Source organism: Oryzias latipes, chromosome 7 (assembly GCF_053564925.1).
Source record: "Oryzias latipes strain Hd-rR chromosome 7, Olatipes_Hd-rR_3.1".
Taxonomy (NCBI): Eukaryota; Metazoa; Chordata; class Actinopteri; order Beloniformes; family Adrianichthyidae; genus Oryzias; species Oryzias latipes.
The window spans coordinates 10,526,752-10,549,977 of NC_136243.1; the positions used below are offsets into that span (position 1 = coordinate 10,526,752).

Consider the following 23,226-nt stretch of genomic DNA (forward strand, 5'->3'; position numbering starts at 1 on the left):
TTTTTTATTCATTCAAAATGCAATTAAATCAATATTTTATCTTTTTTCTTTTCCTTTTTCTTTTTTTTTATCTCTTATATCCTTTTTTATAATCAATGTTTGAACTTCTTTTCCTTTCTATTGTCATGGTTTCAGTTTGTTGTCTTGTTTTTCGCTTTAGTTCTTGTTCTGCCTTGTTTGGTTCTGTTTCCTGTTTTATTTTGAAAGGTTTCCTGTCTTGTCATGTTTCTTGAGTTTTACTTCCTTTGGTCCCCATCTGCCCTAATCGTGTTCACCTGTGTCTTGTCTGCCCTGTCTGTATATAAGTCTTGTCTCTGCCTTCCTCCTGTGCTGGTCCATTAACTTCTGCTCATGTTGATCACGTCTTCTTGTCTAGCGTCCATGTCCCTTGCCATGCCACAGTAAGTTTTTGTTTTTAGTTTTGTCATCCTGCTCTGCAGCGCTTTTTGTTAGTTAAATAAATCCACTTGCCCTGAACCCGTTTGCCTCCCGTCTCTGCGCCTGGGTCCTACCTGCTCTCGAGCCTCCCCCCCACACGACATCTATACATCCAATGAAATTAAACTACAAATCAACAAACACAACTGATAACAAATGTCTCTAAAAAATGATGTGTATATTTGCAGAACCTTAAAAACACCAAACAAATAACAAATGCTTCCCAATTAAAGCACAAAAAATGGAACACAAAATGTAAAACCCAAGTTAGAAATTGCAATTTGAAAAAGATACTTTTTTCAGCAGCTTTTCAAAATCAATCACCAATTCTACTCTTCTGTGGATGAAACAAAGTACTCCAGAACAATGAAGCCATTTCTCTAAGTCTCTCTCACCTTCAGTTTTAAACAAGGTCTGTGAAAATCCACCATACATTGGTCACATGAACTCAGAGACCTGCTAAAAGTGCACAATTGTAAAAGCTCTTTTATATAGACAACTGTTTGTTTGCTTAGAGCTCTAAATATAAAAAAATGCTTTTCTATCACCTAGACACAGATGGAGAACCATATCAACTGGATTAATAACAGGGTGGCATGTTTAGACAACATGAAGCTGTCCATCACATTTTTGACCTAAACATGCAAACACATCCTTGGCTCTGCGGTTAGGAAATGGTATTTGGGAATCTCTTTATACCAGGAGCCAGCCTGGCCATTGGAACATCGCCACAGTGCCCATCCAGACTGGGACAGCAACGGGGTCCACTTCAGAGCCGTGAGCTGCTGTGTTTAACTCCAGCTGTCCCAGCAAGGGAGACAACTGCAGCAACATCCACTGACCAAGCTGACAAGCCCTGGCAGAAAAGATCCCCACAAGAAAAACACTGGCTCAGGCAGGCTGGTCAAAAAAAAATAGTTTTGCCATTGTCTTGCAGCTCGCAGATCAAGTGGTTTAGTTTTCCAGTAATGTCAGTCAAGAATGCAAGTTCAGATTCACAATGTTCATATTCACCATATTCAACAGACATCTCCTCCAATAGCACCTTAAAAATCCTGTGCTGTTTTGCTTTGCAGCTGAGGTTGTTTACGATTTTCAGAATAAGAGTCATTATATGTCCAGAGCCAATCACTTCTGCACATAAGGCCTGCTGGTGAATGACGCAGCAGTAATGCAGACATTTTGGAAAGTCTGGGTCAGCTTTACAGTGAGTGATGAAACCTGTTTGTCTATTGATCATAGCAGGAGTCCCATCTGCAGTCACTGCTACCAGCTTTTCTAATTGTACCTTTTTTCTGCACAAAAACTCCTTCACCGTGTTATACATTTCAACTCCTCTTGTAGTTGTCTGTTAGGGCAGATGTGTCAGGAGTTCTTCTCTTGTGGAAACCAAAAGCTATGCTGTACTGTTGCCGTCCACAGACTCATCACACTGGACGTTAACCACCTGCACTTTGCAAGATCCCGGTCCAGCTAATTGGCCAAGTTATCAGACATAGCTGACACTCATCTAGACATTGTAGTGGAAATTGAATGAGTTCTATTGTTCTCATCCTTAGGGACAGTGATAGCAATTATCATCATTGCTTGAATTTTTTTCATGCTATATGCAAAAGTCTTTGTCCCTTAAGGCAACAGATTACAGCCCCCCTCCCCCCCCCCCCCCCCCCCCCCCCCCCCCAGGCTGCTGTCGTATTAACAATAGCTTGGAGCTCCAGAATGGACAAGAAAAAACGACGAGAATGGCTCGAGCAGGGCGTTGCTCACGGGGCGGTCGCTCGTGCCATGCGGTCGCACGTGCTCGGGCCCGCTAAATGCTACTTGTAGCTTTAATTATTATTATTATTATTATTCTACCAGAAGAGTCGCCTTTTTGAGGCCTTTAACATACCCCAAAACTCACCAAATTTGGCACACACATCAGGAGTCGCGAAAAATTTCGTATTTTATAGGAGATTGGCATGGGTGCACAAAAACGGCTCGATAGCGCCACCTACAGTGACGTTTGTCCCGACGCCCCGCATACGCTTTAACGTACAAGCTTGATTTTTACAGGGCATGTTCTTCAGATGGAGACTTACAAAAAAGTCTGAGAGGACCCACCTGTCACTCGCACAGGAAGTCTGATATATTGAGGTCAATATGTCATTTTTGCTCTATTTTGGACATTTGCAGGCCTCGCTCTAGAACGAACTCCTCCTAGAGATTTGTGAATAATGACTACAAACTTTGGTTTTGTAAACTAGACACATGTCCGATGTTAAATTGCGAAGCTTTTAAGTTTTTACGGTTGTTTGTGACCGTGGCGGCGCGTAGAAATTCGACGTTGTTTCGAAAACACGCCATGAAAAGAAAAATGGCCATTACTCAGCCATGCATAATCCAATCTGATCCAAAATTGATATGCATGATTGTAATCTGACTCTGAACACATCTGCAGTGAAAGAATCTGGAAAAAGTGTAGCGCCACCTGCTGGCAAGAGGAAATGACATGTTAGACTTGGAGCATCACTGCTCCAAGTAGGATGAGCCGACACACCTCAAAATGATGTCCACCTGTTGAAAAGCCATTGAAGTTTACTCTGATAAAAAGCCATAACTTTCAATGCGGGGGTGTGGTCGTGACAGAGCGGCGAAGTTGGGCGTCTCGCCGTGCACACAAAAGTTGCTCTCACGTGCACATTCCTTGTCCAATCTCACTGAAATTCAATGGATATGATGAAGCTTCTATTCTGAACCCATGGATATGACAATCTTGGACGAGCTCTATAGCGCCACCTAGTTATTGCATTGGGCACATTCTGCCCTGTATTTTCTCTTTGCTTTGTCCGATGTGCATGAAATTAAAACTGGAGATACTCAGAAGGGTCCTCTCTCATCATGTAAAGTTTCATGGGTGTACACCTGACGGTGCCTGCGTAACAGGAAGTGGTCGATTATGTGCACCCAAATAATAGAAATTTATTATAAATCAGCCGTTTGTCTCAGGAAGCTGAGATTTCAGAATTAGATGCCTTTAATAACCTCCAGCTTTGATATGTAACACTATAGGGTCTACGAGAAACTTCATCACTTGATTTTTTTAATGAAATTTTGGACTGAACAAAGATTTTTAGCATAAATTCTGTTTAGGTTATCAGCACCAAGAATTCAACTTTCATAGGCATTTATGTGCTACTGCTTCCTAAAAAAATTCAGAATTATTGAAGTTACAGGTGAACTTTTAGACATCATTTCATCCAAAAAGGTCCGAAAACGTCTTTTTAGGCAAAACTGCAAACACCTATTTTTTTGCATAACTTATCTTTCAAATATCAGCACAAAAAAATTAAAAACGGTAGGGATCTGTGTTTGCTGCCTTCCATATTTTTTTCAGACTTAAAAGTGTAACAGATGATTTATAAAAAATCCTTTTTCATCCAAAAACCTGTGTTAAATCTGTCTAGACTCCAAACAAACATTTTTTTATGGTAACTTATGTTTCAACAATCGACACCAATTTTCACAGACCTATAGCTAAACATGTCCCATAGCTACCTGAATATTTTCATAGATATAAAATGAACTGGTCATTCTAACATCTAGCATTCTAACATCTAACATCTTACATGTCAAAGCCTCTCTCAGCCTGGCTCTGCTGAAGGAGTCGTGTTACAACCCCGCCCCCTCCTGCTGGGACCCCTGCTATGTAAATTAGCAAGCAGTGAACAGAGAGATGAGGAGTAAGAATGGCCATTATTCAGGCATGCATAATCCAAAGACAGCCAGTTAAACACTGAAAGACATATTTTTTCGGTATGTCTTTCATACATCTTTAGTATTAAAAACTCTCCAAGATGAATGTGCCTGACTCCACCTGCAGGTGGATCACAGACTTCCTGACGGACAGACAGCAGTATGTGAGGCTGGGGAAGCTCGTCTCAGATACTCGGACCACAAGCACCGGATCCCCCCAGGGCTGTGTCCTTTCACCCCTGTTACTCTCCCTGTACACAAACAGCTGCACAGCTGGTCACCTGTCTGTCAAACTCCTGAAGTTTGCTGACGACACCACACTCATCGGCCTCATCTCTGACGGAGATGAGTCGGCCTACAGGAGTGAAATAGCCAGGCTGGTGTCATAGTGCAGCGCTAACAACCTGGAGCTTAATGCTCTGAAGACAGTGGAGATGACAGTGGACTTCAGGAAGGCCCCAGCCCCCCTCCCCCCTGTCATCCTCTGTGACTCCCCGGTGACCTCTGTGGAGTCCTTCTGCTTCCTGGGAACCATCATCAGCCAGGACCTCAAGTGGGAGCAGAACATCAGCTCCATCACTAAGAAGGTCCAGCAGAGGATGTACTTCCTGAGGCAGCTGAAGAAGTTTCACCTCCCTGAAAAGATGCTGGTAGACTTTTACACCGCCATCATCGAATCCACCCTCACGTCCTCCATCACAGTCTGGTTCGCTGCGGCCACGGCCAGAGACAAGGCCAAGCTGCAACGCGTCATCCACTCAGCAGAGAAGGTGATCGGCTGCCACCTCCCGTCTCTCCAGGAGCTGCACATCTCCAGGACCTGGAGGCGGGCAGCCAGGATTGTAGCCAACCCCTCTCATCCAGGACATAATCTCTTTCTGCCCCTCCCTTCTGGCAAGAGGCTCCGGTCCATCAGGACCAGGACCTCGCGCCACAAGAACAGCTTCTTCCCCACTGCAGCCAGCCTGCTGAACAGAACCCCAACTCCCCCAGGTGACCCCCCCTCCCCCCCCCGCCCACCAAAGGACTGTCGGTGCCACTTACAGGCCCCACCATCCCAGCCCATCTGTGCTCCCACTTTAATTCACCTTACTCTACTGTATATAGTGTGTTGTTGTTGTTAACTTAATTTTTAACTTATTCTTAATTGCACTATACACCAAGTCAAAATCCTCGTTTTGTAAAGTGCGCTCTACTGAACCTGGCAATAAAACTTTTTCTGATTCCTGATTCTGATTCTATTAATCATTGTTTTTTATTCATTCAAAATGCAATTAAATCAATATTTTATCTTTTTTCTTTTCCTTTTTCTTTTTTTTTATCTCTTATATCCTTTTTTATAATCAATGTTTGAACTTCTTTTCCTTTCTATTGTCATGGTTTCAGTTTGTTGTCTTGTTTTTCGCTTTAGTTCTTGTTCTGTCTTGTTTGGTTCTGTTTCCTGTTTTATTTTGAAAGGTTTCCTGTCTTGTCATGTTTCTTGAGTTTTACTTCCTTTGGTCCCCATCTGCCCTAATCGTGTTCACCTGTGTCTTGTCTGCCCTGTCTGTATATAAGTCTTGTCTCTGCCTTCCTCCTGTGCTGGTCCATTAACTTCTGCTCATGTTGATCACGTCTTCTTGTCTGGCGTCCATGTCCCTTGCCATGCCACAGTAAGTTTTTGTTTTTAGTTTTGTCATCCTGCTCTGCAGCGCTTTTTGTTAGTTAAATAAACCCACTTGCCCTGAACCTGTTTGCCTCCCGTCTCTGCGCCTGGGTCCTACCTGCTCTCGAGCCTCCCCCCCACACGACATCTATACATCCAATGAAATTAAACTACAAATCAACAAACACAACTGATAACAAATGTCTCTAAAAAATGATGTGTATATTTGCAGAACCTTAAAAACACCAAACAAATAACAAATGCTTCCCAATTAAAGCACAAAAAATGGAACACAAAATGTAAAACCCAAGTTAGAAATTGCAATTTGAAAAAGATACTTTTTTCAGCAGCTTTTCAAAATCAATCACCAATTCTACTCTTCTGTGGATGAAACAAAGAACTCCAGAACAATGAAGCCATTTCTCTAAGTCTCTCTCACCTTCAGTTTTAAACAAGGTCTGTGAAAATCCACCATACATTGGTCACATGAACTCAGAGACCTGCTAAAAGTGCACAATTGTAAAAGCTCTTTTATATAGACAACTGTTTGTTTGCTTAGAGCTCTAAATATAAAAAAAATGCTTTTCTATCACCTAGACACAGATGGAGAACCATATCAACTGGATTAATAACAGGGTGGCATGTTTAGGTTTAAACTTACATCAATAGACAACATGAAGCTGTCCATCACATTTTTGACCTAAACATGTAAACACATCCTTGGCTCTGCGGTTAGGAAATGGTATTTGGGAATCTCTTTATACCAGGAGCCAGCCTGGCCATTGGAACATCGCCACAGTGCCCATCCAGACTGGGACAGCAACGGGGTCCACTTCAGAGCCGTGAGCTGCTGTGTTTAACTCCAGCTGTCCCAGCAAGGTAGACAACTGCAGCAACATCCACTGACCAAGCTGACAAGCCCTGGCAGAAAAGATCCCCACAAGAAAAACACTGGCTCAGGCAGGCTGGTCAAAAAAAAATAGTTTTGCCATTGTCTTGCAGCTCGCAGATCAAGTGGTTTAGTTTTCCAGTAATGTCAGTCAAGAATGCAAGTTCAGATTCACAATGTTCATATTCACCATATTCAACAGACATCTCCTCCAATAGCACCTTAAAAATCCTGTGCTGTTTTGCTTTGCAGCTGAGGTTGTTTACGATTTTCAGAATAAGAGTCATTATATGTCCAGAGCCAATCACTTCTGCACATAAGGCCTGCTGGTGAATGACGCAGCAGTAATGCAGACATTTTGGAAAGTCTGGGTCAGCTTTACAGTGAGTGATGAAACCTGTTTGTCTATTGATCATAGCAGGAGTCCCATCTGCAGTCACTGCTACCAGCTTTTCTAATTGTACCTTTTTCTGCACAAAAACTCCTTCACCGTGTTATACATTTCAACTCCTCTTGTAGTTGTCTGTTAGGGCAGATGTGTCAGGAATTCTTCTGTTGTGGAAACCAAAAGCTATGCTGTACTGTTGCCGTCCACAGACTCATCACACTGGACGTTAACCACCTGCACTTTGCAAGATCCCGGTCCAGCTAATTGGCCAAGTTATCAGACATAGCTGACACTCATCTAGACATTGTAGTGGAAATTGAATGAGTTCTATTGTTCTCATCCTTAGGGACAGTGATAGCAATTATCATCATTGCTTGAATTTTTTTCATGCTATATGCAAAAGTCTTTGTCCCTTAAGGCAACAGATTACAGCCCCCCCCCCCCCCCCCCCCCCCCCCCCCCCCCCCCCAGGCTGCTGTCGTATTAACAATAGCTTGGAGCTCCAGAATGGACAAGAAAAAACGACGAGAATGGCTCGAGCAGGGCGTTGCTCACGGGGCGGTCGCTCGTGCCATGCGGTCGCACGTGCTCGGGCCCGCTAAATGCTACTTGTAGCTTTAATTATTATTATTATTATTATTCTACCGGAAGAGTCGCCTTTTTGAGGCCTTTAACATACCCCAAAACTCACCAAATTTGGCACACACATCAGGAGTCGCGAAAAATTTCGTATTTTATAGGAGATTGGCATGGGCGCACAAAAACGGCTCGATAGCGCCACCTACAGTGACGTTTGTCCCGACGCCCCGCATACGCTTTAACGTACAAGCTTGATTTTTACAGGGCATGTTCTTCAGATGGAGACCTACAAAAAAGTCTGAAAGGACCCACCTGTCACTCGCACAGGAAGTCTGATATATTGAGGTCAATATGTAATTTTTGCTTCATTTTGGACATTTGCAGGCCTCGCTCTAGAACGAACTCCTCCTAGAGATTTTGGAGTAATGACTCCAAACTTTGGTTTTGTAAACTACACACATGTCCGATGTTAAATTGTGAAGCTTTTAAGTTTTTACGGATGTTTGTGACCGTGGCGGCGCGTCGAAAATGGAGGTCATTTTGAAAACACGCCATGAAAAGAAAAATGGCCACTACTCAGCCATGCAAAATCCAATCTGATCCAAAATTGATATGCATGATTGTAGTCCAACTCTGAACACATCAGAGGTGGAAAAATCCAGAACATGTGTAGCGCCACCTGCTGGCAACATGAAATGACATGTTTTACTTGGAGCATCACTGCTCCGAGTAGGATGAGCCGACACACCTCAAAATGATGTCCACCTGTTGAAAAGCCATTGAAGTTTACTCTGATAAAAAGCCATAACTTTCAATGCGGGGGTGTGGTCGTGACAGAGCGGCGAAGTTGGGCGTCTCGCCATGCACACAAAAGTTGCTCTCACGTGCACATTCCTTGTCTGATCTCACTGAAATTCGATGGACATGATGAAGCTTCCATTCTGAACCCATGGATATGACAATCTTGGACGAGCTCCATAGCGCCACCTAGATATTGACAAATACATTTTATGTCACATTCTGACCTATCTTTTCTCTGTGCTTTGTCCGACAATCATAAAATTACAACAGGAGATACTCATAAGGGTCTTCTCTCATCGTCTAAACTTTCATGGGTGTACACCTGACGGTGCCTGCGCAAGCCACCGCCAAACAGGAAGTGGTTGATTGCGTTGCAGTCAGATAATTATAAATTCATAAAAAATCAGCCGTTTGTATCACGAGGCTGAGATTTCAGAATGAGATGCCTCTTACATATCTCCAACTTATATATACAGCACTCGCATGGGTGCACAAAAACGGCTCAATAGCGCCACCTACAATGTTTGTTTTAGCTAGGCTCGCCATGTTCTTTAACATACAAGCTTGATATTTACAGGATATGTTCATCAGATGAAAACCTACAAAAAAGTCTCTTGGGACCAAGCTGTCAGTTGCACAGGAAGTCTGCTATATTGGTGTCAATATGTCATTTTTGCTTCATTTTGGTCATTTGCAGGCCTCCTTCTAGAACGAACTCCTCCTAGAGATTCATGAATAATGACTCCAAACTTTGGTTTTGTAAACTAGACACATGTTCGATGTTAAATTGCGAAGCTTTTAAGTTTTTACGGTTGTTTGTGACCATGGCGGCACGTCAGAATTGGAGGTCGTTTCGAAAACACGCCATGAAAAGAAAAATGGCCATTACTCAGCCATGCATAATCTAATCTGATCCAAAATTAATATGCATGATTGTAGTCTAACTCTGAACACATCTGCAGTGGAAAAATCTGGAAAAGGTGTAGCGCCACCTGCTGGCAACAGGAAATGACATGTTTTACTTGGAGCATCACTGCTCCAAGTAGGATGAGCAAACACACCTCAAAATGACGTCCACCTGTTGAAAAACCATTGAAGTTTACTCTGATGAAAAACAAATCTTTCAACGCGGGGGTGTGGTCGTGACAGAGCGGCGAAGTTGGGTATCTCGCCATGCACAAATGTTGCTCTCACGTTCACATTCCTTGTCTGATCTCACTGAAATTAAATAGATTTGATGAAACTTCCATTCTGAACCCATGGATATGACAATTTTGGACGAGCTATATATGTTCATAAATGATCATGAAGCATGATCATATAATCAAGCTTCATAGGAAATCAGCCGTTTGTCTCAGGAAGCTGAGATTTCAGAATTAGATGCGTCTTACAAAGCTCCACGTTTGAAAAGCAGCACTATACGTACGAGAAAACATTTAACCACCTTAATCACCCTATTGTGCTGAAAGCAAATTTTTGGACATTTTGACTCAAGCAAATATTTTTATCATAACTTCTGTTTAGTTTATCAGCACCAAAATAAAAAATTTTTACATTTATAAAATGAACTGGTCAACTCTAGGATTTTATTTATTCAATCTTACATCCTCAAGCTTTTCATCAGTCTCCCCTGCTGCAGGAGTGGAGTTAGCCCCCCCCCCCCCCCCCCCCCCCCCCCCCCCCGGCTGTGTGCTCACATGTAAATTAGCCAGGAGTGGCAGACAGAAAGTAGAACAGTTAGAAAGCCTAGTTCAACACTAAAATACAGCAATTTCCTTTGTTTTGTTTGTCTTTTATACATCCTTAGCACTAATCATTGCTTTTTTATTCATCCAAAATACAATTAACTTTAAATTTTATCTTTTTTTTTTTTTTTACAAACAAAATATATGAATGTGCTCCAAAACAAAGCCCAGTCTCAGTACACTCCTACAGATGCAACATCAGACAGTAAATGTCTCTTTTATGCTTTTTTAATCAATGCTGCAACTTCTTTTCATTTCCTTTCAATACATCCAAAGAAATTAAACTACAACGACAACAAACACAACATATAGCAAATGTCTCTAAGAAGATTGTGTATATACAATATGTACCACCTTTAAACACCAAATAAATAACAAATCTTTCTAATACAATCACAAAAAATGGAACACAAAATGTGGAACATCACCACAGTGCCCATCCAGACTGGGACAGCAACGGGGTCCACTTCACAGCCGTGAGGTTGCTGTGTTTAACTCCAGCTGTCCCAGCAAGGGAGACAACTGCAGCAACATCCACTGACCAAGCTGGCAAGCCCTGGTAGAAAAGATCCCCACAAGAAAAACACTGGCTCAGGCAGGCTTGTCAATAAAAAAATATAGTTTTGCCATTGTCTTGCAGCTCGCAGATCAAGTGGTTTAGTTTTCCAGTAATGTCAGTCAAGAATACAAGTTCAGATTCACCATATTCATATTCACCATATTCAGCAGATATCTCCACCAATAGCACCTTAAAAATCCTGTTCTGTTTTGCTTTGCAGCTGAGGTTTTTTATGATTTTCACAATAGGAGTCATTATATGTCCAGAGCCAATCACTTCTGCACATAAGGCCTACTGTCGTATTAACATTAGCTTGGAGCTCCAGAATGGACAAGAAAAAACGACGAGAATGGCTCGAGCAGGGCGTTGCTCACGGGGCGGTCGCTCGTGCCATGCGGTCGCACGTGCTCGGGCCCGCTAAATGCTACTTGTAGCTTTAATTATTATTATTATTTTTCTTCTGCCGGAAGAATCGCATTTTTGAGGCCTTTAACATACCCCAAAACTCACCAAATTTGGCACACACATCAGGAGTCGCGAAAAATTTCGTATTTTATGGGAAATTGGATTGGGTGCGCAAAAATGGCTCGACAGCGCCACCTACAGTGACTTTTGTCCCGACGCCCCGCATACGCTTTAACGTACAAGCTTGATTTTTACAGGGCATGTTCATCAGATGGAGACCTACAAAAAAGTCTGAAAGGACCCACCTGTCACTCGCACAGGAAGTCTGATATATTGAGGTCAATATGTCATTTTTGCTCTATTTTGGACATTTGCAGGCCTCCTTCTAGAACGAACTCCTCCTAGAGATTTGTGAATAATGACTCCAAACTTTGGTTTTGTAAACTATACACATGTCCGATGTTAAATTGCAAAGCTTTTAAGTTTTTACAGAAGTTTGTGGCCGTGGCGGCGCGTAGAAATTTGACGTTGTTTCGAAAACACGCCATGAAAAGAAAAATGGCCATAACTCAGCCATGCATATTCCAATCTGATCCAAAATTGATATGCATGATTGTAGTCTGACTCTGAACACATCTGCAGTGAAAGAATCCGGAAAAAGTGTAGCGCCACCTGCTGGCAAGATGAAATGACATGTTTTACTTGGAGCATCACTGCTCTGAGTAGGATGAGCCGACACACCTGAAAAAGACATCCACCTGTTGAAAAGCCATTGAAGTTTACTCTGACAAAAAACCATAACTTTCAATGCGGGGGTGTGGTCGTGACAGAGCGGCAAAGTTGGGCATCTCGCCATGCACACAAAAGTTGCTCTCACGTGCACATTCCTTGTCCAATCTCACTGAAATTCAATGGATATGATGAAGCTTCTATTCTGAACCCATGGATATGACAATCTTGGACGAGCTCTATAGCGCCACCTAGTTATTGCATTGGGCACATTCTGCCCTGTATTTTCTCTTTGCTTTGTCCGATGTGCATGAAATTAAAACTGGAGATACTCAGAAGGGTCCTCTCTCATCATGTAAAGTTTCATGGGTGTACACCTGACGGTGCCTGCGTAACAGGAAGTGGTCGATTATGTGCACCCAAATAATAGAAATTTATTATAAATCAGCCGTTTGTCTCAGGAAGCTGAGATTTCAGAATTAGATGCCTTTAATAACCTCCAGCTTTGATATGTAACACTATAGGGTCTACGAGAAACTTCATCACTTGATTTTTTTAATGAAATTTTGGACTGAACAAAGATTTTTAGCATAAATTCTGTTTAGGTTATCAGCACCAAGAATTCAACTTTCATAGGCATTTATGTGCTACTGCTTCCTAAAAAAATTCAGAATTATTGAAGTTACAGGTGAACTTTTAGACATCATTTCATCCAAAAAGGTCCGAAAACGTCTTTTTAGGCAAAACTGCAAACACCTATTTTTTTGCATAACTTATCTTTCAAATATCAGCACAAAAAAATTAAAAACGGTAGGGATCTGTGTTTGCTGCCTTCCATATTTTTTTCAGACTTAAAAGTGTAACAGATGATTTATAAAAAATCCTTTTTCATCCAAAAACCTGTGTTAAATCTGTCTAGACTCCAAACAAACATTTTTTTATGGTAACTTATGTTTCAACAATCGACACCAATTTTCACAGACCTATAGCTAAACATGTCCCATAGCTACCTGAATATTTTCATAGATATAAAATGAACTGGTCATTCTAACATCTGGCATTCTAACATCTAACATCTTACATGTCAAAGCCTCTCTCAGCCTGGCTCTGCTGAAGGAGTCGTGTTACAACCCCGCCCCCTCCTGCTGGGACCCCTGCTATGTAAATTAGCAAGCAGTGAACAGAGAGATGAGGAGTAAGAATGACCATTATTCAGGCATGCATAATCCAAAGACAGCCAGTTAAACACTGAAAGACATATTTTTTCGGTATGTCTTTCATACATCTTTAGTATTAAAAACTCTCCAAGATGAATGTGCCTGACTCCACCTGCAGGTGGATCACAGACTTCCTGACGGACAGACAGCAGTATGTGAGGCTGGGGAAGCTCGTCTCAGATACTCGGACCACAAGCACCGGATCCCCCCAGGGCTGTGTCCTTTCACCCCTGTTACTCTCCCTGTACACAAACAGCTGCACAGCTGGTCACCTGTCTGTCAAACTCCTGAAGTTTGCTGACGACACCACACTCATCGGCCTCATCTCTGACGGAGATGAGTCGGCCTACAGGAGTGAAATAGCCAGGCTGGTGTCATAGTGCAGCGCTAACAACCTGGAGCTTAATGCTCTGAAGACAGTGGAGATGACAGTGGACTTCAGGAAGGCCCCAGCCCCCCTCCCCCCTGTCATCCTCTGTGACTCCCCGGTGACCTCTGTGGAGTCCTTCTGCTTCCTGGGAACCATCATCAGCCAGGACCTCAAGTGGGAGCAGAACATCAGCTCCATCACTAAGAAGGTCCAGCAGAGGATGTACTTCCTGAGGCAGCTGAAGAAGTTTCACCTCCCTGAAAAGATGCTGGTAGACTTTTACACCGCCATCATCGAATCCACCCTCACGTCCTCCATCACAGTCTGGTTCGCTGCGGCCACGGCCAGAGACAAGGCCAAGCTGCAACGCGTCATCCACTCAGCAGAGAAGGTGATCGGCTGCCACCTCCCGTCTCTCCAGGAGCTGCACATCTCCAGGACCTGGAGGCGGGCAGCCAGGATTGTAGCCAACCCCTCTCATCCAGGACATAATCTCTTTCTGCCCCTCCCTTCTGGCAAGAGGCTCCGGTCCATCAGGACCAGGACCTCGCGCCACAAGAACAGCTTCTTCCCCACTGCAGCCAGCCTGCTGAACAGAACCCCAACTCCCCCAGGTGACCCCCCCTCCCCCCCCCGCCCACCAAAGGACTGTCGGTGCCACTTACAGGCCCCACCATCCCAGCCCATCTGTGCTCCCACTTTAATTCACCTTACTCTACTGTATATAGTGTGTTGTTGTTGTTAACTTAATTTTTAACTTATTCTTAATTGCACTATACACCAAGTCAAATTCCTCGTTTTGTAAAGTGCGCTCTACTGAACCTGGCAATAAAACTTTTTCTGATTCCTGATTCTGATTCTATTAATCATTGTTTTTTATTCATTCAAAATGCAATTAAATCAATATTTTATCTTTTTTCTTTTCCTTTTTCTTTTTTTTTATCTCTTATATCCTTTTTTATAATCAATGTTTGAACTTCTTTTCCTTTCTATTGTCATGGTTTCAGTTTGTTGTCTTGTTTTTCGCTTTAGTTCTTGTTCTGTCTTGTTTGGTTCTGTTTCCTGTTTTATTTTGAAAGGTTTCCTGTCTTGTCATGTTTCTTGAGTTTTACTTCCTTTGGTCCCCATCTGCCCTAATCGTGTTCACCTGTGTCTTGTCTGCCCTGTCTGTATATAAGTCTTGTCTCTGCCTTCCTCCTGTGCTGGTCCATTAACTTCTGCTCATGTTGATCACGTCTTCTTGTCTGGCGTCCATGTCCCTTGCCATGCCACAGTAAGTTTTTGTTTTTAGTTTTGTCATCCTGCTCTGCAGCGCTTTTTGTTAGTTAAATAAACCCACTTGCCCTGAACCTGTTTGCCTCCCGTCTCTGCGCCTGGGTCCTACCTGCTCTCGAGCCTCCCCCCCACACGACATCTATACATCCAATGAAATTAAACTACAAATCAACAAACACAACTGATAACAAATGTCTCTAAAAAATGATGTGTATATTTGCAGAACCTTAAAAACACCAAACAAATAACAAATGCTTCCCAATTAAAGCACAAAAAATGGAACACAAAATGTAAAACCCAAGTTAGAAATTGCAATTTGAAAAAGATACTTTTTTCAGCAGCTTTTCAAAATCAATCACCAATTCTACTCTTCTGTGGATGAAACAAAGAACTCCAGAACAATGAAGCCATTTCTCTAAGTCTCTCTCACCTTCAGTTTTAAACAAGGTCTGTGAAAATCCACCATACATTGGTCACATGAACTCAGAGACCTGCTAAAAGTGCACAATTGTAAAAGCTCTTTTATATAGACAACTGTTTGTTTGCTTAGAGCTCTAAATATAAAAAAAAATGCTTTTCTATCACCTAGACACAGATGGAGAACCATATCAACTGGATTAATAACAGGGTGGCATGTTTAGACAACATGAAGCTGTCCATCACATTTTTGACCTAAACATGTAAACACATCCTTGGCTCTGCTCTACTGTTGCCGTCCACAGACTCATTACACTGGACGTTAACCACCTGCACTTTGCAAGATCCCGGTCCAGCTAATTGGCCAAGTTATCAGACATAGCTGACACTCATCTAGACATTGTAGTGGAAATTGAATGAGTTCTATTGTTCTCATCCTTAGGGACAGTGATAGCAATTATCATCATTGCTTGAATTTTTTTCATGCTATATGCAAAAGTCTTTGTCCCTTAAGGCAACAGATGTGATTGGTTGGTTCATCAGCTCCGCGCACAACTATAAAAAAGCATCATTCATACAGACTGGCGGGCCGCATTAACATTAAACATACATATTACGGCGGGGGTCGCAAAAGATCATCTTGGGGGCCGCAAATAGCCCGCGGGCCGCGAGTTTGACCCCTGCTGTAAAACCCACGTCTGTCCCGTTTCGCTTCGCCTTGATTTTGTTTTATTAAAAGAAGTGCCTGCATGTGAAACCAGATGGACAGATGTGGACAGATGTGCCTACCTGCTGGAAGCTCTGTGTTTGTGTCAAAGTTTCTCTAGATTCCTAATTTATTTGTAAAGAAAACAACTTTAAAGCTTTAAGCATCCCTGAAAGTTTTACACTTGGGATGAAATGATCTAAAGACCGTTCCTCATCTGGTCTGATGCTTAGAAAAAAGACAAAATGAGGCCGGATTTAATTTGTCATGTGTGCAGTAAACTGTCCGGAACTGCAAATAAAGATCCATCTACACACACTTCAGTGTCTTTTGGTTTGAAAAACAAGCGGTTTTTGTTTTAATCCTTGAACCTGTGTCTGTGCAGTTTTGGCACAGTAACACTCAAATTATCCTAAATCTTTGCTCAGTTTTATGGATTGAATAGATGTTATGCAGGGGAATTAGTAAAGAATTCCAGAAAAAGTTCAGAGAAACGTTCAACGGCTCTTGCCGATCAATTCCCCTCTCGGTCTGTCAATCTGATGATCAAGCCTAACTTTTAATCCTCTGCTTTCGTTCATTTTCAGTCCACATCTCTGATTGAGATGGGGCTCTGACATTCAACCACTAAAAGCTTAGAAGCATAAAACATGAAAGACTTCAATGGATGAGATATGTTGTTCATCCGAAAAAGGAAAACATCATAAAAAGATGATTTTCAATCCCATAAATGGAGGAACTGAATGGAAGAGCCCCAAAAACAGAATGATTTCACAACAAACTATAAAAGAAAAAAAGAAAAAGACATGAAACGACCTCAGGAGATTCCTCTAAACAGAAATATGAAATCACATAAAGCAGAAAAAAACCTACTAGTCTCAGATTTGAGCTCTAAATAATCCTTATTCTTGTAATCTGCCTATGTTGTTTAAAATTGCTTGATTGTTTTTTTAAGGCCATTTTCAGTGATTAAAAACAAAAAGGCATATTTGGTCATAAAACGTCAAGTTTATGTTTGCAGAATGTAACAATATTATTTACCAAGTGAATATTAGCTGCTTGGTCTCCAGCAAAAACACTGCAGATTATTTCAGAGGAAATCCACTTTATGTTTTTTTCTCGTTTCAGTGTTAATAAAGTTTTCATAACTTGTCCAAAGCAGCTAATCTTTTATTTGTGCTTCGTCACTGTTTTTTTCTCACAATATGACTTCACTGTCCTCAATACAAAAAAAAGTCAAAAATAGGAGTCTGTCCACACAGGAAAATTGACTGACAGAACAGCAGTCCGTTTGTCCGCCGAGCTGCTGCGTCACTTCTTCCGCCTCACTTTGGGTTTCTTGACGGGTCGGAGGTACGGGTTGTCGATCATGTTGTCTTCGTTGGCTTTGGCGGACGAGACGACGGCGCTGGGAGGAAGCATGGAGTTTTCTTTGTCGTCGCCTGGATCGTCCTGCTTGACGCACAGCAGAGACAAACATGGAAGTCAGTGGAGATTCTAGAAACCAATTGGCTCGTGATGACGATAGGCTCTTTCACAGTCTGCTAGAGAAAGTTCAAGGTTAGTGCGTTCACTAAAAACAACAAAAATGGTGTTTGTGTGGACATCCTACAGGTACCTAGGAATCATTCTTACATCACGTGCACAGCCTGTGCCTGTAGTATGTGCACGCAGTCGGTAAGGAGTCAGTACTCGCACCGGACACCAGCATCACCCGTATGTCGTTACATCACCCCGTTTACATCATACTTACAAATACTTCACAATACACGCACAACGATGGGAGGTTCCATTTCCAACCAGCCTCAAGGGAACTGCAAGACAAACCCTGCGCTCCTCCTAACCCTCTAACACCAGCGCCTTAGCTCCAGTGTTCCTTGAATTCTAATTCAACCGTAAACGCCGCGGAGAAGGGCGTGGTTTGAGCAACGACATGTGAAAACTTTTAGCCTTGTGGCTCCGCAGAAATACCCGATTTTTCGGTTAAATACTAAACATCTATCTTCCTAAACTGATTCACCTTCTCCAGAAACGCTCTCTCAGACCGAACAGAAGACGTTCATCCATGATGTCTGGATCAAGAAGCACCAAAATGTTAGAGGCTGCCAAAGCTACCGAGAGCAGCCCCGGCTCATCGGATACAGCTAAGCTAATGGATGCTATCACAAACTCGGAGAAAACAGTACTGGCTAAGATTGCTACGCTGGATATCAAAATTGAATCTAAATGCCAAATGCTAAACGAAAATATGGAGTCGCTCCGACGGGATTTCAAAGATCAACTCGAAGGTCTGAGAAGCGAATTTAATGCTAAGCTAAGTCCACTGGATGCTAGCATTGCAGAAAATCGGACCCAGATAGCTAGGTTGGAGAATGCTACAAACAACTACTCCGACAGAGTGGTGAACATGGAGGAAGAAATGTGCCGCTTAAAAGCTACTGTGACGGCCCTGACGGAGAAGACCGAGGACCTGGAGGGAAGGCAACGCCGCTGCAATATTCGCATTCTCGGGGTAAAGGAGCAGTTTGAAGTTGGCACGTGGCCTGTTGAGTCGGTGGCTAAGCTACTTCAGGATGTTTTGGGCATGGATTCGGCCCCCACGCTGGATAGAGCGCACCACAGCCTGCAATCTACCCCGGCCAAAGGAAAGCAACCCCGGCCACTGATAGTGAAGTTTCACTACTATCAAGAAAAGCTGGATGTGCTTCGCAGAGCTGCTAGGAAAGAGTCTCTGGAGTATGATGGCAACAAGATCCTTATTTTTCCTGATCTTCCAGCCACAGTGGCAAAGAGAAGAGGAGCCTTTAAAGAGGTTAAAGAGCTGCTGCGAGGATGCCAGGGTGTGAAATATGGGATGCTGTACCCTGCGAGGCTGAGAATTTCTTCAAGCTTGGGTGAGAAAATATTCCTAGATCCCGCTGCAGCCAAAGACTACACCCAGAAACATCTGATGCACAACAACCAGCAGGAAGACTGAGACAAATGAAGGAGAGTGTTCTGGAGAGGGAGGTTTGTTACATTCTAGTTTAGACTCTGTTAGATGGGAATATTTTGTATCCTAGGTATTTTCTGTAATGAGCATTGTGGTTGGTGAGTATAGTGGTTGGACAGGTTTACATGGTACACCAGCTCATTGGGGGGGAGGGGGGAGATTCGGGTTTATTGTGTTTAATATGTGTGTTGATTCTTTGGTTTGTAGGTTTTGTTTTGTTTTTGTTGCAGCTCCAAATATATATACCTCATCCTTGTGTGGGTGTGCACCTTTCCGAGAGGATGAAACCTAAGTAAACATGGCCGCCCTTACTAATCTAAGGCAAACAGTGGGGCCCAACTCAGTGACATTTATTACATGGAACGTAAAGGGGCTTAATAATCTGGTCAAACGGAGGAGAGTCTTTACACATTTGCTGAGTTTCAAACCAGATATAGTCTTTCTCCAGGAAACGCATCTGCGTTCCGCTGATGCTCATAAGTTAACACACAGCTTTTTTTCACAGACACATCACTCTGCTTTTGACACAAAGGCAAGAGGGGTTGCCATACTTATTAGAAAAAAACTTTCATTTGTCTGTACAAATGTGATTCAGGATGCCAATGGTCGTTTTGTTATTGTGGCTGGTAAATTGTGTAACACCCCAGTTCTTTTGGTTAATGTCTATGCCCCTAATTGGGACAACCCACAATTTTTCACAAGCCTTATTGCCAAGTTAACAGGTTTAGACACTCATCACCTCATTATGGGTGGAGATCTGAACTTAGTTCTTGATCCGATTTTTGACAGATCAAGCACACGTCAGTCAGCAGCGATACCTAAATCAGTTTCTGTTCTCAACACATTCATTCAAAACTATGGTGTCTCTGACCCGCTGCGTATTATTGAGCCATTAGCAAAACATTACTCTTTCTTTTCTCCAGTACATCATTCATACTCAAGGATCGATTACTTTTTGGTAGATAATATTTTTACTTCTCGGATCACTAATTGTAAATATCATGCTATTGTTATTTCGGACCATGCTCCTGTGCAACTAGACCTTTCATTTCCCACAGCTCATGCCCCGCAACAACGGGTATGGAGATTTGACTCAACCTTGTTATCAGATGAAGAATTTTGCAAATATATTTCCTCCCACATTGATCTCTTTTTGGAAATAAACGACACACCCGATGTTTCTAAAACTCTAATATGGGAGTCTCTTAAAGCATATTTACGTGGGCAAATAATCTCTTTTACAGCTCAAAAGAACAAAAAGTGTGGTGAGAGACTTAGGGAATTAACCAAGCTCATAGCAAATCTGGACGTGCAGTATGCCAGCAACCCAACACCTGATTTATACAAACAAAAGCTTTTGCTGCAATCTGAATTTGAAACATTATCAATTAAAGCAACAGAGAAGTTACTGCTCAGAACAAGGCAAAAAGTATATGAGCATGGGGAAAAACCAAGCAGATTGCTCTCACACCAGTTGCGACAATCAATTTCTAATCATTCAATAACAGAGATCAAAACGGACTCAACTCAAATAGTGACGGACCCCAAACAAATTAATACAGCTTTCAAGAACTACTATCAAAGTCTCTATGCCAGTCAAAGTACATGTAATTCCGATGAAATTGAAGCTTTTTTGGAGAAACTAAATATTCCTTCGATGGAATCAGATCAACAACAGACACTTGAGAGACATATTTCTGTGGCTGAAATATTGACGGCAATTGGTTCATTACAGAATGGCAAAGCTCCAGGTCCTGATGGATTTCCATCAGACTTTTACAAGGTGTTTGCTAACAAACTTGCCTCTCTACTCTGCATGATGTTTGCAGAAATTCATGCATCGTCTAAACTGCCTCAAACATTATCCCAAGCCACGATTTCAGTAATCTTAAAAAAAGGCCGGGACCCCCAGCAGTGCGAATCATATTGACCAATTAGTCTACTTAATGTGGACTACAAGATTTTAACCAAAGTCCTAGCGCTTCGCCTGGAAAAAATAGCCCCCAGTGTTATTCACGAAGACCAGACAGGCTTTATTGCTGGCCGCCAGTCATATTTTAACACCAGGCGTTTGTTTAATATTTTATATTCCACCCACTCAGTTGACTCTCCAGAGCTAATTGTCTCACTTGATGCTGAGAAGGCCTTCGACTGTGTGGAGTGGGGATATCTGCTGGCTGTACTGCGCAAGTTTGGCTTTGGTTCAGGGTTCATATCCTGGATTAAAACTTTGTATTCAATGCCCCTCTCATCTGTTCGCACTAATAGTACCGTCTCTGAGTATTTCGTCTTATATAGAGGCACCCGTCAGGGATGCCCGTTGAGCCCACTACTTTTTGATTTTGCAATTGAGCCGCTGGCAATTGCCCTACGAACAGACAAGGGAATTAATGGGATTAGTCGGGGTGGAGAGGTACACAAAACTTCATTGTATGCTGACGACTTACTTTTATACATCACGAACCCAGAGGAGTCTATTCCGAGGATGTTAGAATTACTTGGCTCCTTTGGATCTTTATCAGGGTACAAACTGAATTTAGGAAAAAGTATCCTTTTTCCTATTAACCAACTGGCAAGAGACTTGGATTATTCAAAATTTCCACTTACAGTGGAAAATAATCATTGGCTTATCTTGGAATTCAAATTACTAATAATTATAATACTCTTTATAAATACAACTTTTCCTCACTTTTGGAGAAAACAAAGGCAGATCTGGCCAGATGGTCAGCTTTACCAGTTTCTCTAGCAGGGCGAATTAACACGATCAAAATGGCAGTTCTGCCTAAATTTATGTATTTTTTCCAGATGATTCCCCTTTTTCTCCCTAAGGTGTTCTTTACGAAGTTAAATGGACTCATATCTTCATTTATATGGAATAAAAAATGCTCAAGAATACGTAGGTCCAAATTGCAACGTTCTAAATCTGAAGGTGGTTTTGGCTTGCCAAATTTTAAATATTATTACTGGTCAGCAAATATTATAAAACTATCAATTTGGCTCCGCACTTTTAAAGAAAACAGAGGACCCCTTTGGTCCACCATGGAAATCACCTCTGATCTCCCCGCGTCACCAGTGTCATTTATGTGTGCCTCATTGCCAATAACTGAAAAAAATAGCTTCAGAAACCCAGTGATTATAAACACCCTTAAGATCTGGTTCCAATGTCGTCGCCACTTTGGGTTTAAGCGGACTCTCGTTTACTCACCAATCTCCTCTAATCCATTTTTCCCACCTGCCCTAAATGATTTTGGTTTTAAAACATGGCATAAAAAGGAGTAGTCCTTTTTACTGATTTATTTGTTGATGGTTCATTTATGTCTTTTGAAAGCATCTGTAAAAATTTTGATATCCCCAAGTCTCATTTTTTTAGATACCTACAGGTCCGCAGTTTTGCAGGGAAACACTTCACCAGTTATCCAATACAACCACTCCCCGGTACTCTCGAAAATTGCCTGCAATCTCAACCCACCACCAGAGGTCAGATCTCGCAAATATATAACCAACTACATCACATTGACCCTACATCACTAAGTCAGTTGAAAAACTCCTGGGAGCAAGACCTGAATTCTGAGATTCCAGAGGAAATCTGGAACACAAGTATTACCCTCATACATTCAACATCCATCTGCATTAGACACAGTTTGACACAATTCAAAGTTTTTCATCGCTCATACTTAACGAAGGCTAAGCTGGCAAGGATATACAACAGCAGTGACGATCGATGCCCAAGATGCAACCATTCACCTGCTACGATGAGTCACATGTTTTGGTCATGCACTGCCTTAGATAAGCTCTGGGATTCTGTTTTTAAAACATTTTCAAATCTGTGTGGGAGGAAAATAGATCCCAATCCATTCACAACAGTGTTTGGTGCTCTCCCGAACACAGAGGGACTAAACTCATATCAAACGAACGCAATAGCTTTTCTATCTCTCCTGGCACGTAGACTAATTCTAGTGAAGTGGAAGGATGAACAGCCCCCTTCCTTTGTCCAATGGATGAGAGAAGCCATGATGTGTTTACAAATGGAATACCTTAGGTATAATATACAGGGCTCAACGGGCAAATATTATAAAATGTGGGCACCATTCATAACATATATTGAGGGTCTGCCATTTACATGAGGTAAGGGGTTTTAAAGAATAGATCAGCAATTTTAAGAGGGAGCTGCAGTGTATGTGTATTTAAGTGTGTTTTTATTCTGTTTTGTTGTTGTTTATTTTCCCTATAAGAGTATGTTTGTGTATATATATATATATATATATATATATATATATATATATATATATATATATATGGACCATTTCTGACTTATATATGTCGTAACATTTGTTAT

At 42.0% G+C, this 23,226-nt stretch overlaps 1 protein-coding gene across 4 annotated transcripts in view; it reads right to left on the bottom strand.

Annotated features, from left to right (window-relative positions):
* LOC101164981 (TAF8 RNA polymerase II, TATA box binding protein (TBP)-associated factor) overlaps positions 1-23,226 on the bottom strand; it is a 48,565-nt gene that overhangs the window by 12,809 nt on the left and 12,530 nt on the right. Inside the window, exon 8 of one of the 4 annotated variants that reach the window (XM_078950203.1) lies at positions 16,887-17,350. The exons of 2 other annotated variants lie outside the window; for them this stretch is intronic. In XM_078950203.1, coding sequence (XP_078806329.1) covers positions 17,210-17,350 — 141 coding nt within the window. In that variant the 3' untranslated portion in view covers positions 16,887-17,209. Of the gene's footprint in view, positions 1-16,886; positions 17,354-23,226 lie in introns of those variants that run through there. One more of the 4 variants, XM_078950201.1, reaches the window with a different exon arrangement.